This window comes from Diceros bicornis, chromosome 20 (assembly GCF_020826845.1).
Source record: "Diceros bicornis minor isolate mBicDic1 chromosome 20, mDicBic1.mat.cur, whole genome shotgun sequence".
NCBI classification, from domain to species: domain Eukaryota; kingdom Metazoa; phylum Chordata; class Mammalia; order Perissodactyla; family Rhinocerotidae; genus Diceros; species Diceros bicornis.
In genome coordinates this window covers 30,441,867-30,455,201 of record NC_080759.1, presented here as the reverse complement: position 1 = coordinate 30,455,201, position 13,335 = coordinate 30,441,867, and the positions used below count along the sequence as shown (strand labels likewise).

At 34.9% G+C, this 13,335-nt stretch overlaps 1 protein-coding gene across 3 annotated transcripts in view; it reads right to left on the bottom strand.

The window, feature by feature from the left end:
- Positions 1 to 1,690: 1,690 nt before the first annotated feature.
- The window catches only part of FYB1 (FYN binding protein 1), a 156,887-nt gene continuing 145,242 nt past the window's right edge, over positions 1,691 to 13,335 (bottom strand). For 2 of the 3 annotated variants that reach the window (XM_058564187.1, XM_058564188.1), the window contains exons 17-19: positions 6,546 to 6,579; positions 4,355 to 4,386; positions 1,691 to 3,692 (exon numbers count right to left, since the gene is read on the bottom strand). In XM_058564187.1, the coding sequence (XP_058420170.1) occupies positions 3,670 to 3,692; positions 4,355 to 4,386; positions 6,546 to 6,579 (89 nt within the window). In that variant the 3' untranslated portion in view covers positions 1,691 to 3,669. The remainder of the gene's footprint in view (positions 3,693 to 4,354; positions 4,387 to 6,545; positions 6,580 to 13,335) is intronic. The other variant, XM_058564189.1, reaches the window with a different exon arrangement.

The window sequence follows — 13,335 nt, the reverse complement described above, 5'->3', positions numbered from 1 at the left end:
GTGGCAGCCCACTGGATTAACACATTCTTCGCAGAGGTATCATTTATTCTTTCATTATCAAATATATAATGAAAGGCTTCAAACACCACGTAAAGTAAAGGAGTACAAAATGAATAAGACAAAGTCTTCACTTTCTGGGAGCTCTGTTTACTGATTCATTGGACACAAGGAGTAAAGGAACAGAAGCAGAGCAACTCCTGGGTTTTGAGCTTGGGTGAATGGATGATAGACATGTCGCTGAGATACAATCTACAGGAGGATCATCAACTGAAAGGGGGAAAGATGATGAGTTCAATTTTGAGTCTTGTGAGTTAGCACAACTAACTATCTACGTGGGATATCTACATAGAGATGACTTTAGAGTAATTGTAGCAGAGACCAAATTGCAGTAAGTTGAAGATTGAATATAACTTGAGAATGTGGCGAGGGGGAATAGGGACCATGGTTTCCCAAACCTGGCTAAGCATTAAACTAATATTTAATTAAAAATTGATTTAAAAATTCCTTCGCCAGAGATTCTGATTCACTTGATCTGTGGAGGAAGATGTGTATTTTTATAAACAAACTCTCCAGCTGTACTGTGTTCGGTGCAGATCCTTTGGAAAGCAGACACCAAGATGGGGTGAAAGCACAATAAATTTTTTTTGGGGGGGGGCATATACGTGTGAGAAGAAATAAGAGGGAGCTGAGGAAGGCTGGAGGAGACATCAGACAGCAATGCAAGTCTGACCCCAAAGAAAGGAGGAGGGAGAGATGGTTGGATAGAAGCTTCTCAGAGTGATATGCAGGGTAAGGAAGGTTTAGCAAGGCTGTCAGAGGCTTCTGTACCTTTCAGGAACAGGATCATTGGCTCAATGATTGGCTACACAGGAGCAGCCTGTGGAAAGCCTGGCGTTGGCACAGCTGTGCTGATGGATTTCAGAGTGCAGAGGCTGGGGCCTTTGGTCAATTGAGCACCACATGGTGGAAGGTCTGTGAGGCACATTCTCCTGGCTGCCACATGTACTCTACCATTTTAAGACAATGCGATGAGAAAAGGAATATAGAAATGGTCTATAGTTGGAGACACATTTGGATTCAAGGCAAAGTTTCCTGTTGTCTTTCAAATAGGAAAGACTTTGGTATATTTGTAAGAGGAGTATGTTTGCCTTAAAGGAGGGAATCTTCACAATGGGAGAAGTTAAAGATAAAAAAGAGGAAGGGAGGGAGGGAAAGACAGATGGGGAAGAGGTGTGTGTGTGTGCCTGTGCGTGTGTGTGAGACAGAGAGAGAGAGAGAAACACAGAGAGAGAGAGAGAGAGAGGGAATGAGAATGAATTAATTGTGGAGGAAGAAGACTCCAGACAAGGCAGGAAGACATGGGATAACAGGTTGTGGCTTTGAACCTAAGGAGTGACATCTTTCTCTCTTGGATAGTGTCTGGATATGGGTTAAGGTTGAACGTTGCAGGGAGTTGAAGGGAATTGCACTTGGTTATCTCAATATCTACCACAAAACAGGAGGAAAATATCAGGGGCACCGGTGGAAGGTTTGGTCTTGAACAGAAGGTATCCCATCCTCTGAGGCTGAAGCAAAAAGACGTAATGATAGGCTCAGAGAAAGACTTGTAGATGTGGGATCAAATTATAGGAGGGAGAGAAAGGCTGATGGCCTTGATTTCTTGATGAAGTAAGAGGCAAAGTTATCTTCTGAAGTTATTATTTATTTGTCGTTCTTCTCACATGATGAAATTCCATACATAAAACTATAACAGAAATAATATTTAGTATATTAAAATTAATACTTCAAATATATCTTTTATATTAAGACAATTATCTATTACATAAATCTTTCATAGGCATATGTGTCTCTGTTTGGTGGTGTATAAACCAAAATTCTAAAATATTCTCTTGATCTAATTTGGAATTTAAAAAATTGACATTGTATTGAATTTATACTGTTTGCAATCAGAAAAAAATTACTGGAAATATACTGTCAGTGCATGATGTATATTTACCAAAGTTAACAAACAAAAAGTACTTTTGGATCATGTAATTTTATTTAGTATTAAATTCATCACGTGAGCATATACTGGCTTCTCCTATCAAAAAGTAGACATCCAAGTATTTCATAATTGGAGGAGGTCTAAATTCCTCTGATTTGGGGGCCTCAGACTCCCAGAAACTATAAATTGAGCAATAGAAGTTGATGATCTATTTTCAAATTTCAATGCATCTAGTGCAATTTCCACTTTACCCATACGAAGGCTTGGAGTTCTTTTACAATTATCTGAAGTTATTTCAGTTCAATGGAGCCACTCTTCAGACGCTCCAAAGGGCCTTTACAATATGAAAACATGGATAATGCATTAATCATTATTTAATCAATGAGTTTTAAAAATAAACAGAAATTTCTGAAACACAGGGATGGGGTAGGAGGAGAATTATAAAAGTTTGAGGTAACTGATAGTAAAAAAGTTGGGAAAAACTGACTTAGCCTAATCCTGTAATTTGCAGACGAGGAAACTGGAAGGATAAATAATTTACCCAATATCACATCATGGTTCATTCGTAGCAGAGCCAGCATTAAGATTTGCTCATTTCGTGTTTTGGAAGTTGTGAAAAAATTACCTAATATGCTATTTTCTTGGGTGTTAGGGTTTTACATTTTGTGTCATAGTGTTTAGTGTTCTTAGCATTTGGAACCCAAATGCTTCACTTTCCGTTTTTGGGTTTCTTTGGGAATGAGTATGTCTCAATAGGGAACATTCTAGTCCAAACACCAGGGGTTATTAATTTGTACTCCCTCTACTGGCCAACTTTCCAGTAAGGTGGTTTTAAAGAAAAAGTTTCATAGAGGTATTTGAAAAACAAAACCAAAAACCTTTAAGATAGTCTTCAAAGTAAAGAGGTGCAATAGAAGGCTAGTTAATTTCAAAGTCCGTTCTTCCAGTCTTCATCATTTTAGGGTAGTCCTCATTCATATCCACTCTAGTTACAACAGAAATTTAAACAGAATACAGAATTATACTGTTAGCATGTGATGCTGCAAACAGAAAACTTATTTTAGACTCTTCTATAGTTTTAATCTTAGGTAATTAGCACATATTCACAATTAACAAATGGGGACAAACTTTATATACAATTTCTGATACTTCTATAATTTTTGAAAACATTTAACTCACTAGCAAGAGAGGAGACAGCTCTGCCTTTTTAAAGACAGATAATTTGAATAGAAAATATAAGATAACGATCATAATTAGAAGGGCAAATGAAGTTTTCCTTCTTGTGAAATGCTTTAAAATTTTCTTTCTTGTATTTCTTTATGTTTCTTCCTTATAGTTCTTTAGACAACACAGTCATTTCTTCTCAAATGATTTTTTTCTAGGAAGGGAGGTTGTCAACTGATGGTGTAAAAGAAGCATCTTCATAATTGTAGCTGAGGCAGAAATGGGATTTTTAACAATTCTTACATCTCATTGATGCAGTCTTTCAAGATGTTGTTTAAGCAGAGAGATCACTTTCTAAGTCCAAAATTTCAAAACCTTTAAAGATAATCAGAAGTTTATAACAAATGGTAATAAGTAGTTTTGTGCATTCATTTTTCTATGAACACAATAACATTTGCCAATCAAAACCCAGACTTCATACTGACATCAAATGAACATAGCAGAGTGACCGAAGCTGAGAGTTAGTCATTGTCATAGATGCAACCTGGAAGAAAAAAACACAAATTGAAATATAGTTATATAAAACACATGCCCCCTAAGTGTTCCAAAGTTGGAAATGTGGGTGATTCATACTCTCCCAGGTTAGGATAAAAAAAAGTAGAATTGGTTCACTTTATGAAAAACTGGTTAAATGTACTTTTTGGTAGTCATTCTGAATGAGCTTGAAAATATTAAATATCAATGAGAATCATAAATTTAAAAGGAGATTAAAAGGCAACATGGTTAACACTATGCTTCATTTCAGTTGAGATTAATTTTTTAGAACATAATTTAGAAATACATGAAGCTTGGAGAATACTAGTGAGTATTATACATTATGAAATAAGTACCCACTTATTGCCCAAGTACACATATTTTTGTGGATAAAAGCTATTACTATTCATGCATCAATTAAGATTCATGTTAAAATGAAAAATTCACCAAATATTTTCATACTTCTGCTTTCAAGGAGAATAAATAAGAGATTATTTCTTGATTTCCAGTCATGTGGAAAAATAAATTTTTTTCATTATACCAAGGTATTAGTGATTCAAATTCTGATCAGATTGGAAAGCTCTAATTAATCCAGCAAGCTATTTTTAGTATTTGTAAGAACAGTAAATTCACTGTTACTGTTCTCTGTGGTGGCTGCCGTATGAGACTTACCATCAGCAATATCATCATAGATCTCTCCATCACTGTAAATGTAGAAAAAAAATTTTATTTTAAAGAAAATGTCTTCTTAACATTAAAGCAATATTTAAATTAAAAGGTTAAAAATATGATTTTATATGACACAAGGCATATAAGGGTGAGAAGGTACACATGATGCATTTATAAGTGGGAAGAAATTTCATATTCATCTGTATCTCCTTTCGTTGATTTAATCTAATCCTTTGTGTCATTCTGAAAATCCCCACAACTTATTCTGTATCATAGATATATAGAAAAATGAAAACATGCCTCAAGAGCACAGACCTTGCCTTACTCATCTTTAGACCCAACCGTGGGCCTAGCACACAGCTGTGCTTAGTAAGAAGTGTTTGAAAAATCATGGCACAATACTGCACTGGGGGCCCTAATTCAAAACTGTAATGGATTCTTTATATCTGTTAACATCAGATTAATACTTTCACTTGAACTTCAAACGTTGAATGAAATACAGTAATATTTGGCATAGGCAATGGGTGCATCATTTTTGCATGTTTCTAATTATAATTTGTAAATATTGATTATAAAATATATAAATATTAGTTACAAAATAAGTAGCCAAGATATGGTTAGTATGGTGGTTCTTATATATAGAATTCTAAAAATATTTACTGTTATAGGCAGCATCTGTAATAGTAGTTCTGGCTACTTTTACACATTTTAGGTTTTACCCAGTTCTGAATCTTCATGAAATATTCTATTCTACACACATACTGAGTCTCTCCTATGTACCAGGAGACACAAACGTGAATGAGACACAAGCTTTGATTTCAAGCAGTTATAATCTAATGGAGGAGAGAATGATATACAAGGGATTAAAATAGAAAATATTATAAATGTTAACATAACCTTGAAACGTAGGACACAGTTTCAAAGTTCAGAAATGTAAGGTGACTTTGTCACTTAGACCAGACGCACTTTTGGTTTCTGTACCACCTCTGTGCTTTTATCATGGAAGCAGCAGCAGGCCCTTCAAATTGCTGCCAACTACAGCAGATGCTGTGAGTTCCCTATGTCTTCTGTTTGGATCCTTTCTCTGAGAACGAGGGAGGGTTCGGCTAATGGAAGTCTGACTCTAATGCAAAGAGGACAGATTTTCCTTATCATTCATGCAACAAACATTTATTAAGTATTCACTTCAATAGGTGGTGAAGCAATAATTACTTAGGACTCTTTCTAAATTCTTTCTTAATCATCCTGTAATATCACTGATGAAGATGTCCTATTATTTGCCACACATTCTTTCCTTGAAATTTGTTATATTTCATAGAATAAAACCTATTGAAAAGTCCCATGCCTATCACCATGACTAATGCTTTGAGGAAAATAAAAGTTTTATGATTATTTTACTTTTGAGTCTTTACTAGTTTGCTGACAGAGCACTTAACATTGATTTGTCTCCTCTTGATTGGTGTCAGGTTGTTTATGGATATGGTTTGTGAATCCTCCTTGATTTTTTTATTATGCTGAATTCCATAAATCTTTGTACTGGTTCATGACCTAACTTGATAACGGAGTTCATTCTTGTATCGTTTACTGGGAACAGAATCTTATAATGTTTTGGAGGACTCTATAGCACAATAGCACCACACTGTGACAATGTCTTATTCATAAGAATAGAAGAATCATTGACTACTATCTTTTTTCTGGCATGCTTCCAAAAAAGGCAACTTAATACTCTACTATGCCTGGTGTGAGTAAAGAAAAGCCCTCAGTTAGGGGTCAGACTATAAACTGTTAACAGGTGATACTAGCACCTACTGTATAAACACTAACTGATTCCTGATTAATTCAATTCAACCAACTGAATTAATCAGCAAGTGACATGCAAAGTGTTAATGAAAGCGTTAGTGACTTTGATCTGTCTGTCTCCAATGTTTGCATTGTCTTTCTCCAATGAATATGTAAAACCATAAACTGTAGAATCATGAATGAGAAGGGCTTCTTGTCTATTTAAAACAGTAACACTTTATGAAAACCTTAACTTTATTACAGGTACTACCATACAGACATTAGTATAGCATACTGTTTTAAAATTTACTTATGATAATTCAGTAGATTATATTATTTAAATATTAGGAATATTTCTTGAAGTAAAGCATAAAATTCTTTTTACAAGTATAGTAGCAAAAGAAAATGGGCTTACTTATCCACCAAGCAACTCCGAAGGACATAACCATCTGTGAGAAAAAAAGGAAATAAATTTTATTAATAGTGCAGACTTGAAAAATCTTTACTGTTTCTTTTAAGAAAATGAAATAAAATTGAATAATTAATATACTACACTATGATATGCTATAATATTGAATAATTTTATCTATCTCCAAATATGACCCATCTCCAAATATGTCCACTTTTCTCTCCTTTCTTTCTTTTTTTTTTTTTTTGTGAGGAAAATCAGCCCTGAGCTAACATCCATGCCAAGCCTCCTCTTTTTGCTGAGGAAGACTGGCCCTGAGCTAACATCCGTGCAGATCTTCCTTCACTTTATGTGGCACGCTGCCACAGCATGGCCTGAAAAGCGGTGCATCTGTGTGCACCCAGGATCCGAACCCGGGCCACCAGCAACGGAGGGCATGCGCTTAACCCCTAAGCCACAGAGTGGCTCTCACTTTTCTCTTCTTTCTTTATTCTCCTTTTTTCTCTGAGTTTTCTCTCTCTCTCCTAAACATCTCTTTTCGTTCATTTCTTCTTTTTCTTCTTTAAGCTACTGGAGGTTGTAGCACAAGGTTCTTTCAAATTTTACTCCATTTCTTCAAGGTGTCACTCAAGTGACTCAGTTTTAGAAAGAATTTATTAAGCATAGTTTCTCCAATTGCAAAAAGTAGTTCATAGGTAGTTATTTTAAGTATCACCAGATCTAAGACTTGACTTTTCAAATTTTATTATATTGAGCAGAGTCAGAACTACTTTCAGATGCCAGCAATCTATCGCTACTAGATTGCGTTCTAGTACGGAGTATGCGTTCTAAATGGTCTCAGAATAGCTCTCATAGTTAGTGTGGAAGTCTTTCTCTACTGCTTTTGCCATTTGACAGAGTGTCAACATTTGCATTTTCATCTTTCATGGAACAAAAGCATTATTAGAAGAACACATACCAGGAATTCTAGTGATTCTCAGTTAAGTAGAAAATAGACCATATTTTATGCAAGAAAGCAAAAATTTTTTTGTGTGCACTAATATTTCCCCTAATTGTGCAAAGTATTCCTATGAAGAAATATGGACTATTTTTCTTGAGAAAATGTCTGCTGACATCAAATTAACATTACTAATCTTTGGAATAATTAGTTTTGTGTTAGCGCCTAATTCTGTTGTATGCTTGAGATCAGCACCATTTATTGTCTTATCAATACAGTCTCTAAATCATTCTCTCATTAGTCTATCTATTGATCTCGGTCTTCTTCAGATCTAGTTTTGGTTCTAAATCAGAGTAAATGTGTAAAAATTATAAACCAGTAAGCTCATAAGCAAAGATTTAATACAAGTGATAATAAACATATTGATGTCATATTGTTATTGATTTAACATGAAAAAAAATTTTTTAAGTTAGGATCATTTAACTGAAATTGTAGATTAAAACTTCAGAAAATGAGCTTTCCCTTGAAATAGTCCAGGGTAAAAAAACTCCACCAAAATATTTTATCAAGGAGTTCACCGCTTTTTAATGAAAACTGTTTATAAGCATCATATTTGGAAAAGAAAAAATCAAAGTTATCTTTGAATTGCTGTAGTAGGGAAGTACTACTATACGTGTCAAATTGCTAGAAGCACAATAAAGTGATATTTTACTCTGAAAAATTAGACCTTGTTATGTCTTCTTTTTATTCCAATTAAAGCAAAAGTAGCAAAAATTGTTAATGTGAAGAACATCTAAAATTAATATCTATGGTCCTTGGGCAGCCTTTGATATCACAGTTCTTCTGTTCATTTTATGTTAACAGGCATTAAAAAATTAAGGGATACATCATAGTTTAATATAATTTTTAAAATAAGATAAGCTCATCTCTAACAAATTCAATTCTACATGTGACTCTCAAGAAACAAAATCTGTGCAGATAACAAGGTTTTGCAATAAACTGAATTTCGTGTTTGGGTTCCAAGCACTGAAATCTGTCTTTACCTGGACTTATGTTTAGGGCTAAAATAAAATGTGAACAGTTCTCTACCAACAGTAATAGTCACAAACTCTTTATTCCTTGGCTAAACTTGGTGGTTCTGTTTTCATTTTGAATTTTCTCTTAAAGTGAATTGGACAGTAAAACAATATAATAGTAAGTGTTCCCATGATACATTCATGTTTATGTTAATAATTTTAAAATAACGACATTTATGAACTGACGACGTTAACAATGAAGTCAATCTCATTGTGAGTTATTCGGGCTTTGTGAAGTCTCTGAACTAAAATTAGAAGATAAAAAATTAGAGAAATGTATAAGAAATTATAAAATATTGCCAGAGACTGGAATTTTTCTATCACCAAATATACTTGTTTTTTTTTTTTTTTTTAAATCTTTAGAAGATTAAAAGAAATAAAGTTCAAAACAAAGAGAATATAATCACCGTTTTTGGAAATTAAAGGTTTTTATTTTCCTGTGCTTATAGGTAATCTACTTTTTAAAACTCAATTATGCTAAAATTGTGTAGACCTGGATAAAACACTATCTGTAGTTAAGCACTAAAATAGTCCTTTACATGACCAAAGTTAGCAACTCATAATACATAGCTTAATACCTAACTTCACAAAATTAATTGTGAAAAATATCTTCTCTCAGATTCTCAAACCCCTATTATATTTCCTCCTATATCTTGCCTGTTCAAGAATCTTAAGGAACAGCTGTCTCTTTTGTTGAATGCTCCATTGTTGTTGTTGTTGTTGTCTGTGTGTGAGATACATAAACATCAATGATGGTGAGTATTATTTAAGAAAAATGTATCAAGGAGATGGAGTGTGGGATGGTACTATGCTGCTCTATTTTAGTTCCCTGAAATGATGTGATAATTTGGGTCTCATTAGCTACAAAAGCACTATTATATAGCATTTTTACATGGTTAATGACTTCTAATACTGCATAGGTTTTGCTGTCTAGTACCTTTAAAAATCTCTGCTAAAACTTCGCTCTATTAAAAGCATGATTCATAACAATGTCAAAACAAGTGACTTACCATGAATTTTTATATAATCTCTCCATTATAGTTCCTAGAAAAAACCTTTTTTTGCAGCAGAAAAATGCTCTCTTTGCTCACATGTTCCATGTACATCCATCATAGGGAATGTTAATGAAAAATACAAACAAACGAAATAAACGAAAAAACTCATCATAGTTCTGTACCATGTATAATGGCTGCCATGTTTAATGAACCCTATAATATTGTGGGTGCTGGCAGACCAGAGATCCTTCACACATAAGAAGAAATTATTACTTGGAAACCTCATATTCATAGAGCAGAACACAGTGGCTGGAAACAAATGTTTTGAAATATGTGGTAGGGTAGAGCTAGTTAAAAAAATAACACCCACCCCTCACATGTGCCAGTTAATTACTTCCCAAATCGTTTGCTTGCTACAGTGCAGATGTGTCCCAGGACGAATGACTCACCTTTCAGAAGGGTGTTGTGAATATAAAATTATCAAAGAAATATAAAAGTATCCTTGGAAAAATGAAAAATATCTTCATTCTAATATTTAAAATTTTCAAATGGCAACTTTTAGTATTTCCTTATTATTTCATTTGTTGTGAGCAAGTCCAGAATAAAGTTAAACTTACTCAATTTGTCCTCATGCAGTTTAAAAACAATAAAATCATATTGCATAGATTTATTCAGGCAAGTGGAACAACGTCCAACTTCAAGGGAAAATGCTCATAATATAACAGAAAGATAAAATAAAATGCAGTGTCTAAATAAAACTAGATATAAATTATTATCCTAGTTTTATAAAAATGTTCTGCCTCCCAGTGTTCTCTCTCTCTCTCTCTCCTTATTTCTAGGGCTTCAAATCAAGCGACTTTTTAAATGTCTGAATTAAAAAAATTTTCTTCAGTGAGCATGTGTTGTTTTAAAAATTTAAAGCGAAATTACTTTAGCAAAGAAATGATCAGCTGGATTTGGGAAAACCCAAAACACCTTTAAAATTCTCCTTTCTTTGATGTCTATAGGAAACGAAGAATATTTTGAACACAAATAACTCAGCTCATGTCTCATTCCACACTTTTTGTAGAAAATTTTTCTCCAGTGACAGGAGGTGGGAAAACTCACAGCTACGAGACATTGAGTTGTGGAATATGTGAAAATATTAGCGAGAAATTCTAAACATTTGGGAATGTGCCAGAAATATATATTTAAGATCTCAACACCTACGCAATATGTGCTTCCACGCGTCAGTGGGTGATACTCAATCAAACGCGATAATGCCGGTAAAAGTGGCTTGTACTCCGCTCCACAACGGGAAGGCATAATTGTTAATGTTTTAGCCTCTAATTTCTATCATTACCAAATGTAGGTTTAAGTAAGCTGTTTTCTTTTCTTTGATGGATTAAAGAAGAATGGAGAATAAGGAAAATGTTAGGGTCGCCATGGTGTTGGATTTTAAATCCCTTTGCTGCTAATCAGAAGATGTAGAAATAAGGAACTGAAAGATATAGAGGCTTCCAAATGATACACACAAGTGAAACACATTACTGAGGGTATGACGGGGAACTTCTGTCTTCTAACCAGTTAAACTATTCAACAGTCTTCCTGTGAGTGTGGAAATGTCCGACTATCTTCTGGTTACCCAACCGCAACCTCCAAATTGTTACATTCAATTCAGCAAACCCCAAACAAGGTGCCAGGCAATGTGGAATGTGTTGGCAATACAATGTTGAGAACATTCCATTGACGTTACTCTCAAGCTCAGCGTCTAATAAGGATGATAGTTAAGGAGATAAAACAAAGTACAATTACGGCAACAGAAGTAGTAGCATGGTGGGGGGTGGGGGAGATTCATTGTGATGGGGTGGCTGGGGAGTGCGGAGGGATGCGCTTCCAATTTTAGGTGACAAGAGGGTTGTTTTTAATGGACAATTATGGGTGCTCCAAGTGGAATAAAATAGCATAGAAGGATGAAATAGTATAATTTATTCAAGGAATGACAAGTAGTTTGTATTTCTGGAGTGTCAGTTGCAGATGGGAAACAGTTGATGAGAGGGAGGCTAGATCATAAAGGGTCTTATGTATTAGCCTAAAGACTTTGTGTTTTTAAAAACAATATCTGAGTAACAGTGTGTTGAGTGGACTGCCTGAGAATAAGGGTAGGGTGGGCATATCATTTGAAAGGCTATTGCAATAATCTAGATGAGGGAGGGTTAAATCCATACAACAATCGTCCCAAATCCTAGAGAGGTATGTGAGGAATGGATCAGAAATTAAGGAAATTAAGAATGTCAAGGAGCTAGTTCAAGGAAGGAATAAGCAGGAGGTTTAGAAAAATTAAGAAAAGCAGGAGGTTTGGAAAAATAAAAGTGAAATTAAGCAGATATGATAATTAAATCTTGGAATAATGCTTAACTTGAAAGGCAGTAGCAGATGCTCCCGGTGGCCTCCCATACCCTGTCACCCTTTACCACTTTAGTGACTTTTGGCTCAACTGACAGCGCTTGCATTTTAAATATTTTATTGATTGCTTTTTTCTGGCTTCCAGCACTCTCTTTGTCAACTTGCTTAGTATCTTGCATGACTCGCCACCTGCCCAGGAGTAGGCTTCAGCTCCTGATGGACAGGAGTTGATATATAAATACCCTAAGTTGTTTCCCACCTGGATGGGATACCACTGCCACTCCAAATTTCCAACTGAATTAAGCTCCAATTATCCAAGTGGTAACTTTTTCAATAACAAGGCTTTCTTGGATGCTTTCCTTTCCCTGTCTACTTCTCCACTTGCCTACAGGTATTTTCCTGAATCACCTCCCAAGTGAGGAAGCCAAACTAGGATAAAATCTATCCCAAAGTCTTTAAATAAAAAACAACACGTGCACAATTGCTCCCAATATAATCATCCATCCTGTTCGAGATGGACTCCAAAACTACCTAAGAACTGAATTAGTTACCAGTGAGCTTGGGAATTATAAAGTGCATTGGTACTGCACCAGAAAAAAAAAAATAAAAGTTACATAGAACCCTTAATTGTTATCTACCAGAATTTAATGTAATGTTTCCACCTCCCATTTTTCACAGGTGATAAATTCTAAGAGACAGGAGCCCTCCAATATATACAACAGTATTTAGAATTATTGGTGTCCAAATAGGAAGTGATAGAAGAATACAGAATTATCCCTGAATGGCCACCGCTTTTCCTCATTCTTAGGGTCCACTGGTTCCTAGGAAGATAGGACTCTTCTCCGAATATCTGTTTCTGGTATTGTATCTATTCCTGCTCATCTATGTCTACACATGTTTGTTGATGAGGTCATTTACATCCTGTTACTCAGAGTCTGTTCCATGGACCAGCAGCATCAATTACCTGGGAGCTTGGTAAAATGCAGAAGGTCACACCACACCTCAGACCTACTGAATTAGAATCTGCATTTTTAACAATATCACCATGTGGTGTGTACATACTTTGAGGTTGAGGAACATTGCTCTAGATGGGATTTGTTGCTAGGGACAGGAGTCTCAGGACAGTGTGGCAAGATGTGTCTGAAGCTTGTGCACTAGAGAAATGTCCACATGACAAGTACTAGGACAATTCTTATAGTGAAACGTGAAATAATTTGGAAAGTAGAGGAAAGAAAACGTATCATTTAGGCCTATCACCCTCATCAGCCACGAATAACATTTTATTTTAGTTTCTTTTTATTTACATAATTTTTTAATATGGCTGTAAATTCCATCCTACATTAAGCAGGCTTCTTATTTCTCTTACTTTTGTGTCTTGAGAATTTCCTCACATTATTGTCATA